The sequence below is a fragment of the Actinia tenebrosa genome, unplaced genomic scaffold (assembly GCF_029948245.1).
Source record: "Actinia tenebrosa isolate PJP-AT-01 unplaced genomic scaffold, QUT_ActTen_1.0 PGA_scaffold1__47_contigs__length_23844297, whole genome shotgun sequence".
In the NCBI taxonomy this organism is placed as follows: Eukaryota; Metazoa; Cnidaria; class Anthozoa; order Actiniaria; family Actiniidae; genus Actinia; species Actinia tenebrosa.
The window spans coordinates 7985680-8013027 of record NW_028292578.1 but is presented as its reverse complement, the minus strand read 5'-3'; the positions used below and the strand labels follow the sequence as shown (position 1 = coordinate 8013027).

General features: G+C 38.3%; 2 protein-coding genes across 5 annotated transcripts; both read left to right on the top strand.

Annotated features, from left to right (window-relative positions):
• Positions 1-27348, top strand: LOC116287265 (kinase suppressor of Ras 2). Of its 4 annotated transcripts, XM_089032237.1 has the most exons (22): positions 1-37; positions 552-702; positions 3088-3258; positions 3914-4057; positions 6640-6784; positions 7375-7686; positions 8334-8495; positions 8872-8938; positions 9279-9365; positions 9732-9826; positions 10424-10786; positions 12140-12167; positions 13310-13406; positions 15294-15383; positions 16762-16812; positions 17601-17780; positions 18474-18562; positions 19309-19405; positions 23553-23692; positions 24026-24157; positions 24645-24774; positions 25003-27348. In XM_089032237.1, exons 2-22 carry the CDS (start codon positions 601-603, stop codon positions 25156-25158), a joined length of 2838 nt encoding a protein of 945 aa, XP_088888363.1. In that variant the 5' UTR covers positions 1-37; positions 552-600; the 3' UTR covers positions 25159-27348. The 4 variants fall into 4 exon arrangements, with proteins under 4 accessions (XP_088888363.1, XP_088888361.1, XP_088888360.1 ...); XM_089032235.1 differs by lacking the exon at positions 15294-15383 and having other exon boundaries at positions 2-37; XM_089032234.1 differs by lacking the exon at positions 16762-16812 and having other exon boundaries at positions 2-37; positions 15294-15386.
• On the top strand, positions 22082-22959 carry LOC148909800 (uncharacterized). Its single transcript, XM_089032238.1, has 3 exons — positions 22082-22332; positions 22409-22669; positions 22767-22959. The coding sequence occupies exons 1-3, from the start codon at positions 22082-22084 to the stop codon at positions 22957-22959; spliced, it is 705 nt and encodes a 234-aa protein (XP_088888364.1).

Below are 27348 nucleotides of genomic sequence, written 5' to 3'. Positions count from 1 at the left end.
ATTTCTAACTGTTAACTGAGGGATTTACTGGTAATAGGTAAGTATCTTTAATGCCTTGAACAGCAAGGAAAAAAGGCAATAGAAATCGCATGAAGAAATCACCCATGCCGTATTCGTGGTAATAGATCTAGATGAGATTTCTCATCATTTCCATGAAATATTTCCCATCTAAAGTCAAATCAAAGCCAAACTTAGTTTCTTCCCTTATCTTGATAAGTACTAAGTACGTGAACTAGACTGACAACTTCCTCTTTCTTTGAAGGAATCGACAGTAGTACAAAATAATGCCTTTTAGACATTTTGATAAGAATGATTAGAAACAATAGGAGCAATTCCATTTTCTAACTGTCAAAAACGAGCTTTATCGGCGCCTTTAACAACAATTTACTGAAGATCAATCGAATGATGAATGTCATAGAGAATTGAAAAAAATTGCACCTGACCTAGCTAATATGATTATGCATTTTCGCCGGCACATTGCATGCTCTTTTTACACGAAAAATTAATGCAAAAGGAAGTATCTAAAAGTTTAATAATAATTCAATTTTTAGGTACGTAAAATAGGTCTTGGCAGAGGGAGTTTTTAAAGCTAGCTAAGAGATGTTGGCAAAACTCTTGGTTCTACGGCCAAGGAGGAGTCGTCGTTCTTACGGCATGAGGAACTGTAGCAGTGTCGCTAGCCTTGACATTCAGGAAGTCGTGGTAAAGTATATCGAGTTCATTTTAATATTCACATTTCATAAATTCGTGTAGTGTTTATGTAACTCGTTTCATCAGTAGTATTGCGAAGAGAACTTGCATTTGATATCAGGTGATTTGCTGGCCGCTTGAGGTTTACAGCACGTATATACAGCCGTTTGTTATCATACAGTTCAAAGCCTCACTTGCACCGGCTTGCTCTTATTTTACGCCTGGCTGTAAGTTTCGCTTACTACTGTAGTAGATAGGCAGCGGAGTGGTTTGAAAACATGCAAAATTTTCGGGTCCACCTGAATAGAACTCTTTCGAATTCTCTCTATATAACGGCTTACTATTTTTAGTCAACCCATAAAATAAATCTTTCATAGGTCCTTTTACTTTGATAATTTTTTTGTTTTAAGCTTTTTTAAATGTCTAAGTTTTTAGTGTATGTCTAACCACATCACTTTCGACGACGCTTTAAAGCCGTGTCACTTTCGACACAAAATTCCAAGTTAAATTTGTACCAAAAACGCTGCATGGAGTGCTCTGTCACCCAGGGCATAAACGGGACACCCAGGACAACACAGGCGCCTCAGTCCTAGCTCCTTATCGCAAAACGTAAAAATCATGCACTTGGTATCTTTTTCCTCTGTTTTAGTCGTTCTCCATACACAAAAAAGGCGAGTCAGAAAGAAAGTCGGGAGAGTGGGTTTTGATCTAAGAATAGCAACCTCGTTCCCAGTGTCCTCTCTGAATTCAAGATGGCGTCATGCATCTGACTTTTTCTCCTTGACACTTCGCCAAGTTTTTCGAAATTGTCTGGCGACTTTCGACTTTGAACCGTATATTTCTTCCTACACGAACCCATTCGACTCCCCTTTTATCAAATTGGTTAAATATCCTAAGCCAACATTCCTTGCCATCATTTTAATGAAAATTTAGTTCGTGTACTCTAACATCGGACGGACAGACAGACGGACGGTTGGAGGGACGGTTTTACGGAGATTCACACGGACAGACGGATGAAATAAGGGAAACTAGAAGGACAGACGCACCTGAAAATCGAATTGGACCTCCCTTCACTTTAGATTAATTGTGAACTTTCCAACCCGTGCAAAATTTGAATTTTCGGTAAAATAAAACTGAAACACTGCAAGGAAGTGGTAAATGAGGTCATTAATGCGTCTTTTTCTTTTCCGCATCTTTTTTCCGCTCTTTTTTGATGTTTTCCGTCAAAGTAGGCGGGTAAACGTGGGACGATCATAGCACTTGTAAATTAAAAATTTCATTTGATCGAGTTTCGTATTGAAATTGCCCACAGTTTCATAAAAGATAAATAAACACAAATTGTCTAAGGCATCAGAAGAGGAAGGGCCGGTCGGCTCTATCATATTCTTTTTTTTTCTTCTCTCCACTAGAAACTGTGATTGAAATCAGTAATCCGATTCGAGCTCGTTTTGCTTTCCAAAGTGCCTTTTCCCAAAACTCATTGATAATTTCCGTCCAGCGATAAACTAAACCCTAGAGGGTTTGTTTGAATAATACGGCTGTGTATAATCTTGTTTTGAATCAATTGTTGATTTATATTAAAACGCCAGTTCACAAAGATAACCTTGGACTTTGTACGGCAGATTGCGTTGATAAACACCACCGGTAGTCTGGGAATATTTTTGTACGCTGAACTCGTCGGCGTACAACATACTAAGTCCGAAATGCATTATGGGCAAAGTGAATCCAAGCGGAAGGTCACAAAATATGGAATTTTACCAGACTGTCTGCACGTTTTTCCGGTATATTTTCTTCTGCGCTGACTCGACCGCGTATATTGAGTTGGTGAAGGCTATGTTGCATGTTGAATACCAAGTCCGAAATGCATTATGGGCAATATGAATTCAAATCGGCGAAATGAGGTCAAAAAATATGAGATTTTACCGAAATTTGTCTGCACTTTTCCCCCGGTATGTTAATTTCTTCTGCTCTGACATTATTTACATATAAAATATAATATATTTCAAGTTTGGTCAACAGCAAGCAGTATTCAACATGCAGTAAACGCTTCACCAAACTTTTTTTTAAAAGCTGTATAAACGAGCTTCACTTGAGAATCAAACTCTTAAGTAGAATATTTGATTATCGAAATTTTTAAGGTGTTAATTTTAAGGGCGGGTAGGGAGGGAAGTTCTGTCCGACCCGCGGGGAACGGTTTCTTTTTCGGGTCTCGTAGGTCACGTGCTCGGTCCCATTCCTCCAGTGTAAGGAAGGGAAGTTGCAACCCAAAAGTAATGTTCGAATGGAGTCGTTATGGAAGACGTCACATAGATCCGAAAAATGTCCAGAAAATATAACCCATAGAAAAAAACCCAGCTAATGCCTGATTTGTAATTGGAATACTTTGTGTTTTTCAAGCTTAAGGGTGCAAAATCGACGGAGATCATGTCTGAAGGAATGAATGATCTGCTGAATCAACTTCAAATGGTGCAGCAAATGATTGATATATCTGCCTCCAAGCTCAATAGTCTACGCAATGAGGGAGCCACCGACACCAACCTTATTCAGCAAGAAATACGGACTGTTGAGGTATGAGATGGTTTGTGTAGAATCCAAGACGACTTAGTCGAGCAGCGAGACGATACTCTGACTGGCTTGCGTGAGATTATTCCTCGCCAAACCAACCCTGTGGTTTTATCATGCCCTTGACAAATCGTGACTGAATTGAAGTTTTCTTTTATCTTTTTTTCGTTTGTTGTTGTATTCCGAAGCATGTGGAGTCGTTTTTTCACTTTTATTCTGACAAACGACTGACATACTTCAAGGGATTAGAGATCCTGGCTTGTTACTAAGCACTGTGTGTATGTTTATGCATTTATCATCTCTTCATTCCTGAACGCTTTCAAAACTCCTTATTCAACCTAGATTCTCTTCAAAAATTACTATTTCTTACGAGGATCATACAAGTTATTCGAACTTCAACACCTCTTGACTAGCTTTGGAAGAAATTTTTCCTATAATTTACACATTTTTGACGCATTTTAACCTGAGTGTGAAAATCACAAAGAATCAACTGGTTTCGTGTCTAGAAAATAAGTTCTTTATTCTTTTTAAAACCACGTAATTCCTCCAGATATTATGCCTCTTCATTTGATTCTTCGAACGTTTTAAAACCCAGCATAAAATATAAATGCTACAGAAGACACTTTACGTTCCAACGAGTGAATATTTTTATTTTTTTCAGGGGAAATTAGTAAAGCTGTTCTCACGAATGTTGGTAGCTAAACAAACTATAAAGAAAGATGGCGTTAATTTACAAGAAGTAAAGAAGTATCCAAGCTTAGTACAGTGGCTACAAGTCGTAGGAATCAACCGAAATGCCATAGAGGTAAGCTTTTATAGCTAAACTTTTCAGTACGTAAATTATACGCTTCCTCTTAATTGGAATAATATGCGGATTAGTTTATTATAGACTCAACGCGATTCGGCATCGCTTTACTATGATTGCATGTCGAACTCGACAATAATTTTAAAAATACCCCGGCGATCGCGATAGGAAATATTATTTTTTTAGTGCTTAATCTACTGGGTTTTCCTCGTAGTTTCAAGGTAGCAGGATTCTTCGTTTTACGGGAATTTACGGTTGGACAATATCAATATATTGTGTTCGATTCATTCAAGTGTTTCAAGAATTATGAAGATCTTGTGTGAATATTGTTCTCAATTGTGTTGTCTTGTCGGAAAAAAATGTTTTTGCTTTGAATGACAGAACAGACAGGTCTGAACATCCAGGCTTTAGATGTAAATAGTATTATCTTTTGAAAAGATCTAGCAAACGTTTCGAAAAAGGAATTACTCATTTCGAAGTTGAAATAACAGACAAGATATCTATTGGCATATCTACAAAGACCCAGAAGTTTCTTTCTAAGTATCTACATTATTGCCTAATAAACGAAAAAAATGAAAGCGCAAAAAATATTTTGATAGACATTTGGGAGAATATTATAATTTATGAGATATATTTAATCTAAACAACACCTTGGGATTTTTTAGATATGAATATAAATATATAAAGGAATGATTTGAGACTGACCAGGAAATCTTTAACTATTGACCTCGAAGTCAATATTCATGGATTAAATGGTTATATATGATTATTGACAGAGGTATAAGTGCTTTGTTCATGATCTCCATACCAGTCTTTGATGCCAACAAAGAGCAGAATTGTATTAAACACTTCCTGTAGGTGCAAATATTATACCTTTCACTATACCTCATATAGTTATACCATGCAAATTGCATAAATACAATTTTTATTGATACTTTGAAACAACCTCTGGGCTTTTCTAAGCCAGGGTATATGACTAAATTCACAGATTGAATTGGAATTTATTATAGTAGTTTTTGTGGAGGGAGAGACAGACCAAGAAATCAACAAAATTTTAAAAATTTTACTAAATGTAGCCAAAAAAACATGCATTGCTATATTTATTTTTAAGTCAATCACTCAACATGTTATAATGGAATGTAATATCCCATATTATTGCTAAAAATATGTTAGGTATATTCATGTCGTATTTCAGGTCTGCAGTGATTATTAGTGGTTATTTTTAGAATCTTCAAAAACTATATGTTTTGTTTTAAGTTCCATCTTCTATATGCAGATTGGAAAAAATGGTTATCAATTTGAGGCTAGTCTAGCCTTGATATGATTTCATCAATACAGTGTGTGTTACCATATGTGACTCAAAATCTCTTGAGATATGAATAACAAAACAGTCTCCATCTTGGTTGATCTAACAAGAGAAGCTAATGAGGAATGCTTTGTTATCATCAACAAAGATGTCAGCAATGACGTAACATGCACCTGTTCTATTGACACCAAATTTCCTTTTAATAACAGTCATATTATTGAGTAATTACTCAGTGATATAAGTTATATTATCCTATTGTTATATTGAACCAATTGCATATACCATGGTATATATATACTACATAGGCTAGTAGTACACTCACTTCTCACCATGATGTAGAATTTGGGTACCTGCGTTTTGTTTAGAAGCAAGGTTGGAAGTTAGGTCCACTCGACTCTCACCTCTAGATCTGTGGTATATCTAGCTTGTTTCCTGACCCACTAATTTTAAGTTTAGGGACTCAGATTTAATTTAATTTTTCTCATGTGTTTGTTTATTTTCTTGATAGTTCCTTTGTTTTTTTAATAATGTGATTATTCAAATTGAAAAATATATAGAATGGAACTATTATATAGTGTAACATACAATTATATATACCTTTAAAGAACAAGTTATATCTCTAGTTTTTTTGTTTTGAATAATTTATTAATCTGACTCGATGCCTATCAGGACCCTCTGTCATATCAATAATCAGTTTATTGACATGATATACAGATGCCCCTTAGACTTTACCCTGCAGGAAGTTATTTTAGTTGATGTTTATCAGTGGTTTAAAAGTAGCTTGCAGGCATTTAGAGCTCTGTTTTGCTTTATAAGCCCTTAAATGTCTGGGATCAGTAGATGTAGATTGTACTTTTATCAAGATAAATTTTTACACAACCGCTGAGCAATCTGACTAATTTATTCATGAATACTGAACATTTACTCTATGACTTTTAAATCATTCTTTAAATAAGCCATTGGCTTTGTTTGGCAATTTAATTTTTCTAGGACAGTTTGTTTGAAACAACCAAGGTCACTGAAGGTTTTCTTTATATATAAATAGAGAGAAGTAAAATGTCCTTAGTTTATTTATTTATTTTTGGTCAAAAATAAACCTGCATGCAACAGGATTTAACAAAAAAAAAAAAAAAAAGGAAAAAATAATATAATAATATTTATTAAATATATGCCTTGTCTTTGATTAGATTAGATGAGAGGTTATTTCAATGTATCGATAACATTTGAATCAATAAAAAAAAAAGAATAATAACAAAAGTGCTTCTTTCAATTTCAGCAACTTACGAAGAAATGTGGCTCAGTAGAAGGATTGTTGTCCCTTGCAAGTGATAAAGTGAATAGTATACTTGATGGATACATTACGGGAGAAGACGAAAGCAGAAGACTGCTGTCAGCTTTGCAGCATCTCCATGCTTATACAGGTGTGTTGTCATATCAACAAAAAACAGATTATATTGCTCCATTTAGCCACTGGTAGAAATATCTCTAGCTGGATCACTTTTTCTATTGCTGAAAAATCACTTCAGATTAGTTCCTTTCTGATTTAATATCAATGATCTAGTGCAACAACAAAACGTGTTATGAGGGTATCTTAGTTCCACCCACCCCCTCTCAGTAGAATGTGTATGCTGCACTCCATATTAGCCATTCTGAGTTTGAGGAAAAAACTTGGGTTGAGTTAGCATTGCAGTGTATTGTGGGGCTGTTTGGGGGAGATAGCTGAGTGCTTCTCAACACTACTTGAGTCTTCTGCCAATTGCTGAGTGCTTTATGACTTTACACAGCACAGCACAGCTCAGCACCGCACAGCACAGCACCGCACAGCACAGTACAGCAAGCAAGTTTTTATTTTGTTTCATAAAATACAAATTAGATTAACCATTTCTTGGAATAATGAAATAGAAAGTGTGCTGTGTGCTATCATAATGTACATAATGCTCTCAACCAATCAGAACATAAAATTTCTAACAGCTATTTAATAATATGATTAACATATCAATTCAACTTGCAGAAAGACAAAAACAAGGACACAAAGACAGTACATCGGATATCTACTGGGATTCATGGGAAACAGGGAAAAACAAAGTAACCTCTACATCAGCACGGTCATCACGCTCATCAGCAACATTCGAATCTGATGATGCCTTACCACCATCGCCGCCAAGCTCAGATGCAGATACTGATGCATCAAGACTCTCAGCCAGTGATATATCTGATGTTGCCCCTAGTCCCAAACATCAATCCAGACCTAAAGTCCCTATCATATTCCAAAGTCATGCTTCAAGCCCGCTGAAGAGAAGCAAATCAGATGAAGTCAACATTGGTAAGCAAATTAAAGTTGGTTTGATGGTTCAATAGATCTAGACCTAACGTTTGGCTTAATGTTTTCCCCATTTCAGACCATGTGCCATTCCCTTGAGAATAAGATGGGTTGTATCCATATCATATTTGTGTCTTCTCATGATCATGTCCAGTCATTAAACCAAGAATTGATACTCTTGGGAATGACACATGGTCTGACATAGGAATAGGAGTAAGCATGGAGTAAAAGAAGGCCTGTTACCATATAATCTGATATAATGCTGATATTGATATATTTTGGGAAGCACGGGTGGCGTAACAGTGTGAGTGCTCGCTTCTCATCAATGCGACCTGAGTTCAAGTCCTGCCGGGTTCGGTGTTGTATATGAGTAGAGTTGTTTGTTGGTTCTCTCCTGTGCTTCGAGGGTTTTCTGGGCTCTCGGGTTTTCCTCCCTCCACAAAAATCAACTCCTAAATTCCAATTCGATCATGGAATGAGGGCCACAGGTTTGTTAGCTACTGGCTATTAAGTGCTACTCTCGTGAAAAAAGGACTTTTTTAGTGTTGATGATTATTATCATAACCGAAAATATATGTGTTTGGGGATTTCAGTTCTTTATCTAGCTTTCTGTTTGTTACAGTATACAAATTTTTGGTTTCCTCTTCCAGATAACAAGGTTTTCATCGACAAAGGCAGTTCAACAGTAGGCAAATGCCGAGGCAAAAAGTTGTCACCTGTAGTCCCCCTGTCAATAGAAATACCAAAGAGTGTTAGTGGTGATCAGCTGTCACTACAGTCAGACTCTGACTCAGAAAATCAAAGGAGTTCTTGTAAGTACTGGAAATATTCTCTCCTCTCCTCTCCTTTTTTCAACTTGATTTCCTCTCGTCGATTTGAATTCCTCTTGTCAAATTGAATTCACTGGATAACTCAAGTTAGTTTGTAAGATCTATTTGATATATTTCAGGGGCCGCAAAGCAACCTAAAAGTGGGGGGGGGGGGGGGGGGGCTAAGATTGAGACTACTATGGAAAAAATAGCTAAGATTGGAAAATATAAGAGGCTGGTAGGGAAAAAGGGAAAAAGTCCCCCCTGGATCCGCGGTCACTGTATTTACTGCCTTTTTAAAACTTTTGTATTCCCCTCATGTGGACATTTCAATTCATCCATATATCAATGGTTCTGATTCAGTGTTGTTTCATTCAAGGTTCCTATGGATCAAGTTCTCCCAAGACTCCCACAAGACATGTCATGGGACACAAGATAAAACACATGTAAGGAAGTCTTGAGAAATGTTTTGTAAATAATCAACACCCAGTGTGCTATACATTAAAATTTGGTAGGATTTTTTTTGGGGGGGGGGGGGGGGCAAGCAAAAAATATGGCATTAAAGGGGGCCCACCCCCTAAAAAATTGATCCTGTTTTAATAGGTGGCCATGTAAAAGAATTCAGGTTTTGAAGGGATCATACATTTTTTACTTACAATCACAAAAGCCCACCCCCCTCCCCACCAGCCTCCACCCCACCCATGCATGTAAAAAATGAGCTCTAATAACATAACTATGTTTGTCATACTCAAAAAGCTCCTTTGTTATAACATGTTTTTTTTATAGATTTTCTCAGAAAAAGTTCATGGTGAGTCGGTCTTGTGATTATTGTCACAAGCTCTTGCTGAGTGGAGTGAAGTGCAAAGCCTGCAAGTAAGTGATTTGTGTACTTAATAACACTATCCCCCAGGGGCAGATCCAGGATTTTGTTCAGGGAGGGGTGCTGTGCACTGGTGAACTCCTTAGAATCAAAGAGAAAAAGAACACCATTTTGTATTGGTTATCTTCAAAGTACGGGCTCAAAGTCAAACCAGGGAGGGGTGTGGATTTGCATACCTCCCATGAATCCGCCCACTCTACTCGCATGTGACACCGAGTCTGGGAGTTAAACCCGAGACCTTAGAGCTGAGAAGCGAGTGTGTACCACTACGCCACCCTTAATTCACCAACAATGGCTTAGCAATAGCAGCAACATGTTGAAAGTTTTTACTAAATTCCCTTTTTATGTTCCGTTTTCAGATATAAATGTCACAAAAAATGTGCTAAACTGGCACCTCCGTCGTGTGGGTTACCCAAGGATTTCCAGGACTACTTCATTCAAACTATTCGGCGAGGTACCTGAAGTGATTTTATTTTATTGATTAAACAAGTCTTAGTCAGGGACTTGAAACGTCTATCTTTCGCTCGATGGCGCATCGAGTTTTAAATTTATTGCGCTATACAACTTTAAATTTAAATAAAGAATTGGCAATGTGTTTCCAAGACCGGAAATTTTTTCCTAGTGGCATTTTAACCAACAGTTTTAGTTTTCTTGGCAGTGCCGTTAAGCGAAAATTCATCATCACAAATTGAAAACGTGTAATTTTTATTTGAACTAAACGAGCGCAGTGGTTATGAGCCTTTACTTCGGGAGACTGAGCAACTACTCTCTGCGTGATAGATGTAGAGTACTTCGCATTTGGTCCTCGTAACATCAGCTCTAGTTTTGTATTCACTCTCTTGAGTATTATCTCTTTTCTTCGGTAAATCATAGGCCGGAGTACTTAATTAAAGGTACTTTTGAAACCTACTCTAGCGATTTGTTTGGTTGACGGTAATCTACTACGATTTCCTTTCGTGACTGTTGTCTGTTGAAAAAAAGTGGTATTTCTTTTATACCACAGTATTTATATTCCTGTCATTCTTATCCTCGTTATCTTCACGTATTGCAGGCTTCGAATACCGTTCGCTACCAATCATCAAGTCCCAGTTCAAGAGAACCAACTCGGAGCCATCATGTATCGCGCATCAGGTCGGAGAAATGGTCCGAGGCAATCAGAACCGAATCCAGAACCGAAGCTATGGAGATCTATACAGCGTGGACAATAAACAGGGCGGCCATTACAACAATAATTACAACCACGCTCATGATCATGGTAGCGTTGATTCGGGATCTACGTCATCAGCGTCATCGCCTCCTTCGTCTCCTGTTTGGTCCACAGGGGGGAGGGCTGAGTACACGCCCAACCCTCCATCCCCCTCTGAGGAATTGGATGGTTTTCCGAGTCAATTGAACTTTTGTTATCCAAATAGATGTAAGTATGAAAACGTAAGGTAGCTTAAATTATTAAGCGAAATTTTGCATTCTGATTGGCTATTCTACAATAGGTCTGTTGGTGCTATCCCACTGGTAGAGAGCTATTCACTATTTAGTATATTAAACAAACTAGTGAACTATTACAAATCCTGCATTCTGATTGGCTATTCCACAATAGGTCTGTTGGTGCGATCCCACTGGTAGAGAGCTATTCACTATTTAGTATATTAAACAAACTAGTGAACTATTACAAATCCTGCATTCTGATTGGCTATGCTACTATAGGTGTACTGACGACTCTTAAAACTCCCTGCATGTGGGATTAATCCAGGAGTTGTTTTATTATTCTAATTTTTGCTTTTGTTAACCGACCTCGGATGTTAGGCTAAGCCCGCATACACTGGAGTTTTAAGAGTGGTCAATACTAGTGTATAGTGATAGTACACTGTAGCAGTCAAAGACGACGGATTTGTTTTCCCCTTGTTTTGATTGGCTGCTCTGTGATTTATTGAACGGAAGCCATTTGAGTGGTATGTTATTTACGTAAGCTGGCCTACAGTACCAATAGAGATAACGACGAGATTAGCTATTTACGATATAAAAAAGGCTCAGAGATTAGAATTTCAAGTTGGTTTTGACGTCGTTTGAATCTCAAGAACACAAACAGGAAAGCTGTTTTTTTTTTAATCACATCTTTCCTGCTAATAGAGTGGTTCTCGTGTGAATGGGAAACGTACGGTACTGACTTACAGCACGTACACGGTACGATATGCCGTAACATTGAAATGGCTTCCCATAAGAATGGTTATCGAATGATTGGGAAACGTACGGTACTGACTTACATCACGTACACGGTACGATATGCCGTAACATTGAAATGGCTTCCCATAAGAATGGTTATCGAATGATTGGGAAACGTACGGTACTGACTTACATCACGTACACGGTACGATATGCCGTAACATTGAAATGGCTTCCCATAAGAATGGTTATCGAATGATTGGGAAACGTACGGTACTGACTTACATCACGTACACGGTACGACATGCCGTAACATTGAATTGGCTTTCCATAAATAACATATTCCCATAAATATTATACGGTACTGACTTACAGCACGTACACGGCACCACATACTGTAACACTTAAATGGCTTACCATTGTCTTCCTGTAATTCATCCAATCACAACGCATTGTCACGGTTGCGGTAAGATACGGCACGGCTACGAATTTGACGTATCGTTTCTCACTCATACGAAAACGTTCTATATCTCTATAGATACTGTATTTTCGAGAGTTCCTACATTCTCTTGCTTGCGTAATTCTTATTGTTTTTTTGTTCGGTTTTCAGACGGGTCAAGTACGACATCTATGTCAAAGTAAGCCATCTAATGAAGCATGCTTTGTCTCATTACTTTTTCAAATAAGACGTTTGCATGATGGCGTCATTGACCTCTACTACAAGACTCCCTTGCATACTTTCTTTTGTTCAGTTAATTAGCACCAATTGTCTTACTATTCTCATGAGGGAATGCAAGTTTGAATAACAGTAAAAAGAAAATTGGCGAAGCATTATGGTAGTGGAAATCAAATGACGCCATCATGAAAACGTCTTATTACACTCATTATCATAATAACGCCACCTACGCAGCCTAAAACCTTTTTGGGTGCCGTCAATCAAAAAGGTGTTGTAGCATTGCATCGCCTCTTGGGTCTGGGGTTCGATTCATGGACTCAGTATCACGTGACTAGACCTAGTTGGGCGGGATCTCTTCCTTGATTCCAGGGTTTATCTCTGGTTTTCTGTCAGCTCCGCAAACCTGCAAGCTAAATTCCAATTTTATCTGTGAGTTAGCCATGCCTTGACTTAGATTAGCCCAGAGATTGTTTCAGGGTTCAATCTGTGAGTTAGCCATGCCCTGACTTAGATCAGCCCAGAGGTTGTTTCTGGGTTCAATCTGTGTGTTAGCCATGGCCTGACTTAGATCAGCCCAGAGGTTGTTTCAGGGTTCAATCTGTGTGTTAGCCATGCCCTGACTTATATCAGCCCAGAGGTTGCTTCAGGGTTCAATCTGTGAGTTAGCCATGGCCTGACTTAGATCAGCCCAGAGGTTGTTTCAGGGTTCAATCTGTGTGTTAGCCATGGCCTGACTTAGATCAGCCCAGAGGTTGTTTCAGGGTTCAATCTGTGTGTTAGCCATGCCCTGACTTAGATAGGCTCAGAGGTTGTTTCAGGGTTCAATCTGTGAGTTAGCCATACCCTGACTTAGATAGGCTCAGAGGTTGTTTCAGGGTTCAATCTGTGAGTTAGCCATGCCCTGACTTAGATAGGCTCAGAGGTTGTTTCAGGGTTCAATCTGTGAGTTAGCCATGCCCTGATTTAAATCAGCCCAGAGATTGTTTCAAGGTATCGATATAATTTTAAAGGTTTTCTGATCTGTGAATATGAAAACGGATTTCATATCAATATTAATACTCCTGAAATCCTTTGAACAAAAAGTTTTTTTGTTATTGTTTCCAGTTGCAGTAGTGACCTCGTAGACTCGACAGGAACACTCACTAGAACAGAAAGCACCAAATCTAGACAAAGCAGCAACACGACCAAAAGCGATGAATCTGTGAGTAGACTTTCCTTCTCTCTTTTCTATTCAGTCAAATTTCGTTTGTAAGGAAGAATAAAGGGAAATGAAAAAATGGGATGGGATGGGATAGAATAGAATAGAATGGGATGGGATAGAATGAGATGGTTGATCACTAGAGAAGGGAGAGTTATGAGGTTAGGATGGATACAAAGTAGAAAAAGTTGGGGGGGGGGGGGGGGGGAGGGATAGATACATGGAAGGGTAAGGTAGGGAAGGGTGAGTTTGGATAAACATGGTTTCTGTAAGATAGAATAGATGGAAAGAATTATAGCCTTGGTACTAGAATAGATGGAATAAATAGATGGAAGGAAGGAAAGGATTTGGGTAAACGGGAAAAAACAGAAGTGGGGATTTAATGATAAGATATGTGCTTAGAGGGTTTTCCGGGTTCTCTGGCTTTCCTCCCTCCGTAAAAATCAACATCTAAATTCCAATTGGAATTACAGTGGAAGAAGAGCCACTCTGTGGTATCATTATCAGATTAACATGGGGAATGGAAAGCTCAAAATCGTACAATTTTAAAATAAGGTCTTGGTGAACATCAAAGTGTTTCGATAAATTTTCAAGGGCGCGTGCCTATGGTATGTCATGGAAACGCCTTGATTGCCTTCCACCAAAACCTTATTCCAGCATTCTAGTAGTCTTTAACTTCTAGCTGTATAATATAGTGTCATGTGTTTTACGTTTACTGTAGCGTCCTAATTATAATGTGGAAAGGATTTGATTGTTTTGACGTTGATGTTTTGCATGGTCTTTTAGTCTTATCTCTGCCTTTTTGTTGTTGTAAATAACAAGCAAGAGGATTTGGCATGAGGTCCTTTACTTACGATGCTTAGGCTGCTTATCCCACTAAATCCCTCCCATCCCCCCCACCGAAAGACAATAAGGCCTTACTCACAGATAGATAATAAAAGTAATAATCTCTAATAAATCAATAAGTACTAATAACTCAGCTCTCTTTAAGTAAGATTAAATCCACTCTACAACTCAGCTACTTTACGAACACGCTTTAAATAACTGCTTGAATTAACAGTTTATTCTGTCAGATAATCTGTCTTGTCCTGTTTTCGTTTGCATGGTATCATTGTAAAGTTTAACTGTACTCTTTAGATAAGAAAGGATATAAGTACAAAGCGTATAAGTTTTCGGTGATAATGAAGTGTGGTTAATCATTCGTTTCTACTTTTTCTCGGATTTTTTACTTATTGTGTGTGTGTGTTCTGTTTTGAAGTTTTTGGTCTTCAGCTAAAATAACAGTCTTTCTTTCACTTTGTGTGTATTCTTCACTCACACATTCCATTCATTCGTTTGTTCGTTCTCCCACTCATTTCTTTCTTTCTCTTCCTTCCTTCTCGCTTTCTTCTCACTCTTCTATCTCTCCATCTCTCTTTCTTTTTCTTGAGTCCACTCTTCTATATCTCCATCTCTCTTTCTCTCTATATCCCTTTTCTAAACGTGGGTAATACTGGTCCTTAGACCATGTAGATTGAACATAGATATTATAGTCCAAAGTTCATGGTAAGTATACACTTATTTCAATAAACGTTGTCATCGCCAAAGGCGATAGGCGATAGGTCATTCCGACATGGAAATGGTTTCGTTGAATACAAAGAACATTGAATCAGTCTCAACACTAAGGTCCATGTTCTTGACGAGAATAAGGAGCAGAAACACAAGCCATTCCAGCTATTCTTGAATCTCCTATCGCTTTTCGCCTATCGCCTGTCGCCTATCGCCTTTGTCGATGACAGCGTTTCTTGAAATAGGTGTATCTAAGTAACCCAAATCACCATCCACCAAAATCCTGACGAGCATAGATCATCAGAGAACATGGCTTGACTAACAAACTGGATCCTTACTTAGACGCTTTCAGGCGGAGATGTTCCAGGGGTTGATGATCTTGATATACAGATCTCAGATGTGGACCCCGAGAGCCGAACATGGGGCCGAAGGGTGGTAAGTTCTCTAGCAACTCGATCGACATATTTCCGAACGACATAAAACCTTGTTTCGGCACCCATTCGGACTTGGTAATTATCGCGAAAAATTCTTGGTCAGCGGTCAATGACGTCATCGTTCACGTTCTCCATTTATTCGTTATCGTTTATCTAAATTTCTCATCGTAATCATATTCTGGAAGCAAACAGATGCAATAACAGCTAAAATATCGTTGTTAAACATCCTATATAAATTAATTAAGTTCGCATTAAGATAAAGAAGCTTAAATATTCGAGTAAAAAATCTCAAGTTTATAAATTTTGATTTTTTATAAAACGTTTATAATCGAAAAAAAATAAGTTTTTTTTATGATTTAAATTTTTTCTAAACGCTTAAATTTATGTAGTAGTCTGTGTGTGACGGTCTTAACCTTTCCATACTCCCAGGGCCTAGCCGGGCACAGCCGGGGCCCTTCCCCAAAATTCAATTACTCGAAACCATATCGAACGATAAATATGTGGGACTAAAGCAGTAAGCTACAATAAAATAGAGTAGAGATTAAAATCTATTTGATCAACCAAAATACATCATCAACCTTTCCACATTATATTAGAATATTAACAAATGATACGGGGAAATTGGATCTTAAAATAGTAGATTTTTGTAGCAAATTATCACGTGACTATTACTGGGCTGCGAAAAAAAAAAAAAAAAAAAAAGACCGGAAGAAAATCGTACTTCTCGTATTTAAAATAACTTTTGCTGGATTACTAATGTCATATCCCAAACCTTTTTTCAAAATACTTTCTTCTCTTATAAGAAAGTTTCGATTTGAAGATACGAAGCAATTTAAAGTATGTTTGCCATCCAGCAGAGCCTTCCACAAGGTACCTTGGGCTGAATTGATTCGTTATCAAAGTGATTTATCAGCACGTGACTGTTTGTCGCAAAGGGCGAGCCTTTTAAATGGGCCATCATCGTTAGTGGGGGGGGGGGGGGGGGGGGGGGGTAGGTTGTTACCTCAAGGGAGACTTCAAGTTACTGGGATAAACAAATAAAATGCTTTCAAATGTAACCCTTAAAACTTTAAGTTATTCTGTGTATAAATTGTTGTAAATGTTATTATGATTATATTAAATCATTAACGAGGCACATATGACCTAACAACTATCTTCCATAATATTTATAACTTGATTTGTTAATCTGTTTGAAAACAACAGCACACAGCACATGTGTGACCTTTTCTGAGATAGCGAACAGAGTGCATTGTGGTATAGCTCGGGTACAAACATGTTTTGTCCACCATGCCTTATATGCTGTTGTTTTCAATGTTCACCTAACCTACCCTATTAAATACGTATATAAGTCAACTAACCAACTCGTTAATCTAAAGGCGGCATCGTCACGTGCATTCGGCAAGGCCTACATGTTGTTGGATCTACACGTAAGTGAACACAGCCTAATATACTCTTTCTAACGACAGACAAAGACCTTAAAATCATTTTAAAATCTGATGTGATTTATGATTTCCTTAAACAAACGAATCGAACTTGTTATATCCTAAAATCTTTTTAATTTAAAATCAAAAAATGAATTTCTGCAAAATTTTTGCTCACAAACGGAAGATAAACAGTTTGGGAGAGAAACTTGAGACGTTGACTGAAATTGTAATTCTTAAATTTGAAGTTGTTTATCGCGAAGTTCAAGGTGCTGGTACCATACCTATTTTTATGTGGAGTAATGATGTTTTTGATGGTTGTAGTTTTGAGTGCATTTCAAGTTATCGTTCCTGCGATAGTATACCCAAAAAAGGAAAGGAAAAAAGAAAAAAAGAAAAGGAAAGAATGAAAAAGGAATAACGAACACGAAGTTCTAGAAAAACGGAAAGTGAAAGATAGGAATGGAATGGGAGAAAAGTGAAATAAAGAAATAGGAAAGTGAAATAGAAAAAAAAAATAGGAAAGGAAAGGAGGGAAGAAAAGGAAAACGTAGAAGCAGAAACAAATGGTGAAAACTCGGAAAGTAAAGTATGAAACGGAAGGCCAATGTAGAAAAAAAGACATTGCATAAAAAATAGAATGGGCGAAAAAAAAAACATTGAAAGAAAGTAAATAACGAAAAGAATGACTAATGGAAATCGAGGAAGTTGTCGCTAAATATCAGGCCGGTACCATCACCTTGACTGATGTATCTTTATTCTCAACTAAGTATTTTACTCTTGTTTTCTCATAGACTCGAGGCAGTCTGATGTCAGAATGGGTGGTGCCATTTGAAGAGCTGGAAATTTATAACGAGCTTGGGTCTGGGCGCTTTGGTAAAGTGTATCGTGGTAAATGGCATGGTGAAGTAGCGATAAAGATGATCGAGATTGATAATCCTACCGAGGAGCAGCTCAATGCATTTAAATTTCAGGTCAGTTTAGAGAAAAGTTCAAAGAAAAAAGTTATGCAGGAAGTACTGAAAATTGCGAAGAATTGCGCGACAATGAAAATTTGCTGACAAACTAAGAAAAAGATGTAATGCAGGAAATAAGATAAGATTGCGCAAGAATGGTGCGACCCTACGAACGTGCTGTTAACTAAGAAAAAGATGCGGTATTGCAGGAAATATCATTGCGCAACTGTGCAAATTTACTGCCAACGAAGAAGAAGTTTTAGTAATGCAAGAAATAAGATTGCACAAGAACTACGCAACACTGCAAATTTGCTGCAAATGAAGAAAAATATGCGGTAATGCAGGAAATAAGATTGCGCAAGTATTGCGCAAATTTTCTGCGAACGAAGAAAAAGATGTGGTAATGCAGGAAATAAGATTGCACAAGAACTGCGCAACACTGCAAATTTGCTGCAACGAAGAAAAATATGCGGTAATGCAGGAAATAAGGTTGCAAAAGAATTGCGCAAATTTTCCGGAAACGAAGAAAAATGTGACAAATCAGGATTGCGCAAGGATTGCAGAACAATGCAAGTTTGCTACGAACGAAGAAAAAAATGTGGTAATGCAGGAAACAAGATTGTGCAAGAATTGCTCGCGCAACACTGTAAATTTGCTGCGAACAAAGTGGTGCTATGAGCAACATGTAATGTATTTTACTTTTCGCCACAGGTTACAACATTTCGCAAGACTCGTCATGACAACACTGTACTTTTCATGGGTGCCTGTATGGATCCTCCTAAATTAGCTATTATTACCAGGTATGTATGTCACTCATTAGCAGTGAAAGCAATGGATCAGTAGTCCATTTTCTCATCCGTGAATAACACTGGATATTTCCCTGCGTTTCGCAATATTCTACGAACTCGAATATTTCCACGGCTTGTTGTAAAATTGGTTTTTACTGCCTCCAGTCAAGAACATAAAATGTACAGACTGATTATTTTGGATTGACGGTAGCGAAAAACCAAACTTCAGCCTGCAGCTTGCAGCTATCTAGTTCGCAGTACAATGGAGTCGCATTATCTAATAATAAAGACTAGTATTTTACAGGTTCAGCCTGGTTTAAGAGTAAAACATTCATAAAAGTCAAGCGCACATGTAATGTGAAAAATAAACAACGTCAACGATAACAGTGTTTTGAAATTCCATGGCCTTTGATTGGATTTCATTTGAAGACTTTATTTCGAGAGGGATAAGACGTTTTCATTTACATTTACAATAGTTATCTAACATAGGGCCGGTAGGAAAAGAATACATTACTAAATTCAAACATACAAACGTAATTGCTATATTCACAACTAGAAGAAATCTATAATTATAGCAACAGAAAAAGGTGTTCAAATGCCTATGAACAACTTAACTTCAAAACGAGACTAAACCTTTATATATGAGTCTGTGATCATCAAAAACAGCGGTATACCGTTGAATGACAAAAAGAACTATATTGTGTTCTGCATGTATCCCACGTATTAATGCAACTATATTTTTCAATCTTTCTTCTCAGCCTTTGTCGAGGTAACTCTCTCTACACGCATGTGCATATCAGGAAGGATAATTTTCCTCTCACTAAGATTGCTCAAATCACGACACAGATTGCTCAGGTGTGTAAGAAAGACTAGTATATTTGTTGTATAAGGTTGACGTACCGGCAGTACACTCGCCTCTCACATCTGCGGTCTCAGGTTCAATTCCTGGACACGGCATCACATGTGAGTAAGTTTGTTAGGTCGCCCTTGATTTGAGGGTTTTTCTCGTGGTTCTCCGGTTTTCATCCCTCTGCAAAACCTGACATGCTAAGTTCCAATTTGACCTGAGAGTAAGCTGTACTCCGACTTTGATCAGCCCAGAGGCTGTTTCAGGGTACCGTTGTTCTGGTCTAATAGGAATCCCTCTGCAAGACCTAACATGCTAAATTCCCATTTGACCTTTGATCAGCCCAGTGGCTGTTACAGGGTACCGTTGTTCTGGTCTAATAGGAATCCCTCTACGAGACCTGACATGCTAAACTCCAATTAGAGATTTCCGATTTAGCGGATTAGCGACAGTATATTCCACGCTCATTAATCCACCCGGAATATAGCCTGAGTATCAGGTCTTCCGAGGGGGAGGGGGAGAGAAGGGAAGGAAGCCGGCTCTCTCTTTCCCCTCTCCCGGAGAGCCTGATACTCATGCTACTCAGAATATAGGTTAACTCAGTAAATGTTTTGTTTTCTATTGCTTAACGAGCACTATTTTTTTACTTAATATTCTGAACTGGTACTGTTTTATATGACCTTTTTGAACTAAAATATGGTTTGTTGATATGAGTACACAATCAGTCTATACTCAACAAACAAATAAACAAATTATTTTTGCTGACGAACATGTATTATATCAACTAAAATTGTTAAGGCCGATTTACACGGTACAACGTTTGCAGATTGCATGCGACACTCGTAAGCAAACGTTGTACCGTGTAAATCGGCCTTCATACTTCAGTGTTCTCAAATCTACAATGAAAAATCCAAGTTACACTTGTAAGCAAAGTCTTTGGAAAGAAAGAGGTTGACGAAACGTTATCAAAGTTTCTCGAATATTCCACAAATTGTATCGTTAGGGGGAAATCAGTCTGTAAAGAAACGAGTTGATATTCTCTTTCCTACAGTCCTCTAAGAATTAGTCTCCTTCGATTTGCAAGAAATCCACAGGTTGCTACTACGATGGGTTGGAACGGTCTCATGTGACGAAAGATGTCTGAGGAAGCCGAATATACTTTAAGAGAACCAATAGTGTGCTCCACTCGGATACGAAGTGATCTCAGGGCCCTGTTAGCATCTCGCTGTCTTCTGTTGTGGGCAATACGTCTTGGTGTAATGAGAGGAGGGCGGTTAGCATATCCCCCATCAGCAAGCAGCCTTGCTCGTTGTGGAAGATTTCTTATTCTCCTGTGTCCTATAGCAGGAAGTCGTCTGAATGTTTCTGCATCGTTCATACGCCCCGGAAAACTGAAAAATGTATGCATTTATCTTTCAGTAGTAAACAAATGTGTCAGGGTAAATCATATCGTTATGACCATCATAATCATTCATTCATTCACTCATCCATCCATCCATCCATCCATCCATCCATCCATCCATCCATCCACCCACCCACCCACCCACCCATCCACCCATCCATCCATCCATCCATCCATCCATCCATCCATCCATCCATCCATCCATCCATCCATCCATCCATCCATTCATTCATTACTATCTTAAACCTAGACAAGTCTACAAACTTACCCAGCTACAAGTAGTACTATCAATCCGTCTGCATCGATTACTATTTGCGTACTTATAAAGTGGTATTTCTTGTCGCCTCTATAAAACTCTGCTTGTCTTGGGCCAGATGGTCTTTGAATTCTGTGTGTCGTGGCGTCTATCATACCTACAGCGTTTGAAAAATGTGGCAGAGTGTCCAGAAAGTTACTCCAAACCCTTAGAGAGTGCCATGTGATAAAATTTTGATAGCGGACAAACAGAATTGGAACGATATGATAGATTTCTTCAGCAACGGTACTTTTGCTTATTCTAAAGATGAATGCGAGGACGTACAGTTTCGGGTATTGCCTTAGCCACATAACAACCATGAGGACTCTGTTTGTGACGTCAAGTTTGCAAGCTCTTCGTCTATTAGTTGCTGGTACTCGAGGTGTATGTCTTGGAAGAGTAACGTCTACGGCTATTCTTCGTATAATAGCATCAAAGGATTCAGGTGTTTCCCCGGTCATGTACCAAAAAACGCGTGGGTAGCTCCGTACTAAACGATAAATATCGATGCCATTGTTTTGGCGGTGAAGAAGCTGATTACCAAGAAGTCGGGCTAAGAGGTTAAATCTCCCTGTTGGTACTATAGAGACCAGCATAAGAAGTGCTATGAGCAGATTCCCTATAACATGGGTAGGAAATAGAGGAACTAGGCGTGGTGATCTTTGGAGCACAAGTTTTACAACTGTAACCACAGACAACAGCGTCATCACAACAAAGGTTGGGAAAGGAGGAACATCCATTACTTGTTTTGAACTTAATAAATACCTATAAACTTTTACAAAGGCGAAGATATGCAAATAATTTGCTACAACTTGTCAAAGCGTGCGTGCACTTAGAATGTATGCATTATTATTAACATAATTAGGAAACAAAACACAAACACAATTAGGAAACACAAGAAGGTTGATAACATTCACACTTAGCGCACGTGGGCACGTTTGCTAGCAAGGCACTCTTTTCATCATTCGTACAAGAACATTGAACACGATGGAAAACGTGAAAAAACAAAGAAAAGCAAGAAGAAATTATACAGAACTGGAGGATATTCTCATTCTTCAGGCTGTAAATACATGTGGGAGAGAGTGGAAAAGCGTGTTGAGCTACATGAGACGACACGCAGAAGTGATGGGGGAAGCAGGAGACCAGTATTTGGTCGAGGATAAGTCCGCTTGCAAGGCTTTACAAGAGCGCCTAAGAAAACGAGCTTCTAAACTGCTCAACAACGCTCTACTTACAAGGTACAATCAATTATTAAACAGGTGCAAAGTGCTTTCCGTAAGTTAAAAGGATAATAATATGAAATTATTCTTATAGGAATGACGATACCACGTCAACAGACAAAACGCAGCGGGAAACACCATCAACATCAAAAATAATTGATGATGAATACGAGTCTTCTCAATCTAGCAGCGAGGAAAGTGCTAAACAAGAAATTGCAGAAATTTGTAAGGCTATTAATACTAGGGAAACGAAGTATGTGGTTGACGTGGATGACAAAAACCTACAGCATGACGACTCGACAGAAATTCTCAAGAAGATCAACAATAGAAGGGAACTTGAGAAAGAGGAAGATAGGTAATTTGATAATAATTTAATATTTTGTAATAATTTGTGCTCAAATTCTTAGATATGGCTTGTAAAACGTGGTTTTCATGTGTTGTTTTTATCTTAGGAAAAGAACTTCAGTGAAGCCGGAGAACAAGTCTAGCAAAAGACAAAAAGTGACGAGAGAGGATAGACTTGACCGCTTGCTGGATGCAATCCCTGGTGTTCTCGAGTCAGCTCAAACTGCTGCTCGAGAGCATAAGAAAGCTTTGGCAAGCTGGAGGACTATTCATGGTTTGGTGTCTTCTGACGAAGACTAGAATATTTATTTGTCTTTTGTGGCAGTTACGTTTTGTACGTATATATGACATGCTAACATGATATCTGTCTGATGAAGACTAGAATATTTATTTGTCTTAATTGTAGCAATTACGTTTTGTATCTGTCTGATGAAGAATGGAATATTCAGTATTATTGTCTTGTAGCTGACTACAAATTATTAAAATAGTTTTCTTGTCATTAAGTGGAAAGTCAGACTCATTTCTTGGTAGCTACGATTAACATGCAGTGAAGCTCGGGGCCCAGAGATTGAGAGGTCCTTCAGGATAAAGAGGATAGGGATGCTCGTTGACGAGAAATCGGGAAAAAAAATACCCTATATAAATACAAAGACGATTCAGAAGTTAGTTTGATTTAGTTTACGGCACCTATTTAACGGTTTGACTGAATTCACAACGCATCAGCTACACGATGTACCTATTCCGTTAGTATATGCCTATTCCGCCTATAATCCGCTAAATCGGAAATCTCTATTTGAACGTTGATTAGCTCAGTGGCTGTAACAGGGTACCGTTCTGGTCTAATAGGAATCAGTAGCTCATAGTATAATTATTTCTCATATTCTTCTTTTTAGGGAATGGGGTACCTTCATGCCAGAGGAATCGTTCACACCGACCTGCGATCCAAAAACGTGTTTTTAGAATTGAACAGCAAAGCGGTGATAACAGATTTTGGTTTGTACAGCGTCGCGGGATTAACTGTCAAGTCTGCAAGGTATGCCAAATGCTTGCCATCAATCAGCTTATAAAAGTTTTTGAATCTCAATATCTGATCCAAATGATTGTCAAAACTGACCACCGTGTGCTGTCAGCCTCAATGAATGCCACTGAAAATTTGATTCAGCTGATGAACATTCCGCACGAGACAGGAAATGACGTCAAGGGAACCCGAGAATTAAAAACCCCGACGTCAAGAACTTCAGAATGGCGATTGCGCGCTCATCCCTTTTTTGATGGTTGGGGGGGATTAGGAAAAGATTTTCCTGACTTCCTTTGCGCACCAAAGGGAGCCCAATGTCATGTTTTTTCCGATATTTGTTATCTTTAGGCCCAACTGCCTAATGGTTCCTCGTGGGTGGCTCTATTATTTGGCGCCAGAAATCATGCGAACATTGAATACTACACAAGATGCGCCTGATCTTAATACCTTTACATTCAAGTCGGATGTCTATGCATTTGGGTAAGTCAGCAATAGACCCTTTGCACTGGGTCCCTCGAGGAATCGTTCTGGGGGGAAAAATAATGGATTTTCTATGCATAAGAAAAGAGGCCCTACTGTTTTGTCTCCCAGAACAATTCCTCTAGGAATTCAATGCAAGGGGTCTATAGAACCCGTTACTATTTTCTCCCGCAAAGATATACATATTTTACATTGTTATTGGGGCATTGTAGCGGCATTGTGATTGGTTGGCCATCTTCATATGTCGACCAATCAAATGGAGCTTTATTGCTTTTAAGCTTTTTGTCTGTAATAAAAATGGGGTGCCTAGTGACTGGATAATCTTTCATCCCGACTAAGGTGTTTGTGCTTAAACGTTATAGGAGAATAGTAGTTGCCTTATGATTAGTCAACTGGTCGACCAATCATTGGGTACATAAGTAATTGTAAGTCATCCCATTCATACACACGCTGACTCTGTTCCTGATGCGTTGTTGTTTATTTGCAGGACCGTTTGGTATGAAATGTGTGCCGGTGCCTGGCCGTGGAAGAAACTGTTTCCAGAAACGATTATTTACCAAGTTGGTAAAGGCTGCAAGCCATCGCTCAACTCTTTTGATCTTCCCTCAGAGGTTAAGGTAAGAGAGTATATTTTTTCTCTACTCTTCATGAGGATTTATGAACGGAAGGAAGGAACGAGAGAGGGAAGAATGAAGGGAGAGAGAGGGGAGAGAGGGAAGTAGAAGGAAAGAGAAGGTTGAGAGAGCGAGAGGGAGACGAAGCAGCATCAAATGAAGAAACTGTCTCCCAATCTTGCTTCATGGAGTATCTTTTCACGTTTCTTTTTACTCTTCTCTATATCACAGGAAGCGCTTATCGTATGCTGGGCTTACGTTCCAAATTCACGACCTTCGTTTAGTGAAATCCTCAAACTAATAGAACGTTTACCGAAGAAACATCGCCTACATAGATGTCCTTCGCAACCTTGTACAGTAGTAAGACCTTCAGAAGCTCTTATCTGATTTGCGCCTTTGATGTAGAAAACAATGCTGATATTGAACCAATATATTTTATTTAATTTGTCTAAGGTAATCTTATGCTATATCGAGGTTTTTATAGCTCTAACCCGCAACTCTATCATTGCTGTACCTCGTTAATGCCGTATACTCATTGTCATAATTTCGCGACGTAACTGCCGGATTGTGCAGGTCGCGTATTTCTAAAAAATGGGTGCGATAAACAAGTAAATTAATCTCGAGGTTCGAACAAACCATTTACTTCTTGTTTTGAGGGGTGACTCTCGTGATAAGCAAGTTAAAGAGACAAGTGGAAGACTTAATTAGATTTCTTACCATGAGGAAAGAATTTTCATTCTGTTCTATTCGAGCAGCGAGTCAGCTTGTCCCATAGACTTGCTATCTATGCCTTTTTACTCGTAGGTTTTCAAGTGGTACAATTTGTAGAATTTATTTCAGAGAGCCCTTAGGAACTGGCCATAAATTACGTACCAGAGAAGGGTGGGTGAGGAGATTCTTTGTCATAAAGCATGAAAATCTTGAAGGCCTTATATACTTTCTTAGCATGGTTGTTAAATATGCTGATAGCAAACCAAGAGTTCCATAGTCTGATCCCCAGTTGTTTGGTCTTTACACTAGCCCGTGTAGCTTTAAAAACCCTTTAAACAAACCTCTGATGGAAAAAGAAGGGTAAAAGGCGCACTGTTGACTACTTTGAAGATCACTTCCCGGTGAAGGGGCTTCTGATGTTAAGTCTGTTGTTTCTACTTTGCATAAAGTGGGAAGCAAGTGAGGGTGGTGTAGTAGTATTACTAGCCTCCGACCTCTGGGGTCTCGGGTTTGATTCCTGGACTTGGTTTCACGTGTGAATAGAGTTTGTTAGGTCTTCATTGATTCGAGGGTTTTTCTACGGGCTCTTCAGTTTTCCTCCCTCAAATTCCGCTAAATTGTAATTCGATATCTGAGTCAGCCGTGCTCTGACTTTGATCATTCGTTTCACCAGATCACTCGTCGTTCATCAGGTCGTTTCACTGATATTTTTTATTCACTTTCTACCCTGACTTCAAAAGGCCAATTTTCCACTCACTGCTCCATCTCCTTCGTCATTTACGGTCAGTTCCTGAGAGCAAACTTCAAAAAGTTAATTTCTTAAAATAATTTAAACAGCTTTGGTAATTAGGAATATAAAGAGGATCAAGCAATGTTGTTTTTACATCAAATCCCATTCAATACAATGGGGCATAAATTTATAAAATTGGAATCATTCTAAATTACTTCGTGGGTGACGTATACAATTTTCACTTACGTCTCGTTATCATTTTTATTTTTCCAGACAAAACGTTTTTAAAACATACTAACTTATGATGTAAATATATATGTATATGTTTGCATGTATATAGGTGAAGCTTAGAGTATGCACAGATTTAGTGGTCCTTATTTAGGTTTTAGTCCAAGTCAATACACGATTTTTTAAATAAGTTTTAGACCAGCTGTTTTCTAAAATATCGATGTCCAGACAATTTTTATAATAGAAAACAGCGAGAGACTACTTTGGTGCACGATATGCTTTGGTTTACAACCCATTTTCTCGATAAATGATAGCTTCAATTTCAAAATCAAGGAGATAAATTAAATCCATCCTAGCTAACAAGTCACCAAGTATCTTCTGAACGACACATTTTTTAATTGTGCAAAATATTTTATGGAAAGGTAAAAAGGGAAATTGGAAATTATCATGTTGTCAAAAAATGCATTTCACTGGGAATTGCTAGGCAGTTTGCTATCAAACTGGGGCGTGGTCAAGGTGGTCAGGGGTGTAGGCGTTACCGATAAATTCCTTAGATCAGATTGGTTGGGATTGGCTGTTGTAGAAAGATCAGCCTTAGTTAAAATCGGTGTTTAGGCCAAGGAATTATTTTTTAGATTTTACACCAAAGTCATATACCACCTCGCCAGACCCCCCGAACCCCATGAAAACTGATATCCCTTTTGCATTCTGATCAAAAGAGATATCAGTATTTTAATATTACTATTTGAAATCTTTCATATTATTATTCTTAGTGATCGTATTAATTTAATATCATTTTTGCACTTTCCTACAGCTTGAAGTCGTGATTCAAAAATGTAATGACCTCACTGAGTAATCAAAAGGCTATAAATTGTAAATAATTCATTTCAATTTTATACTTAATAGTT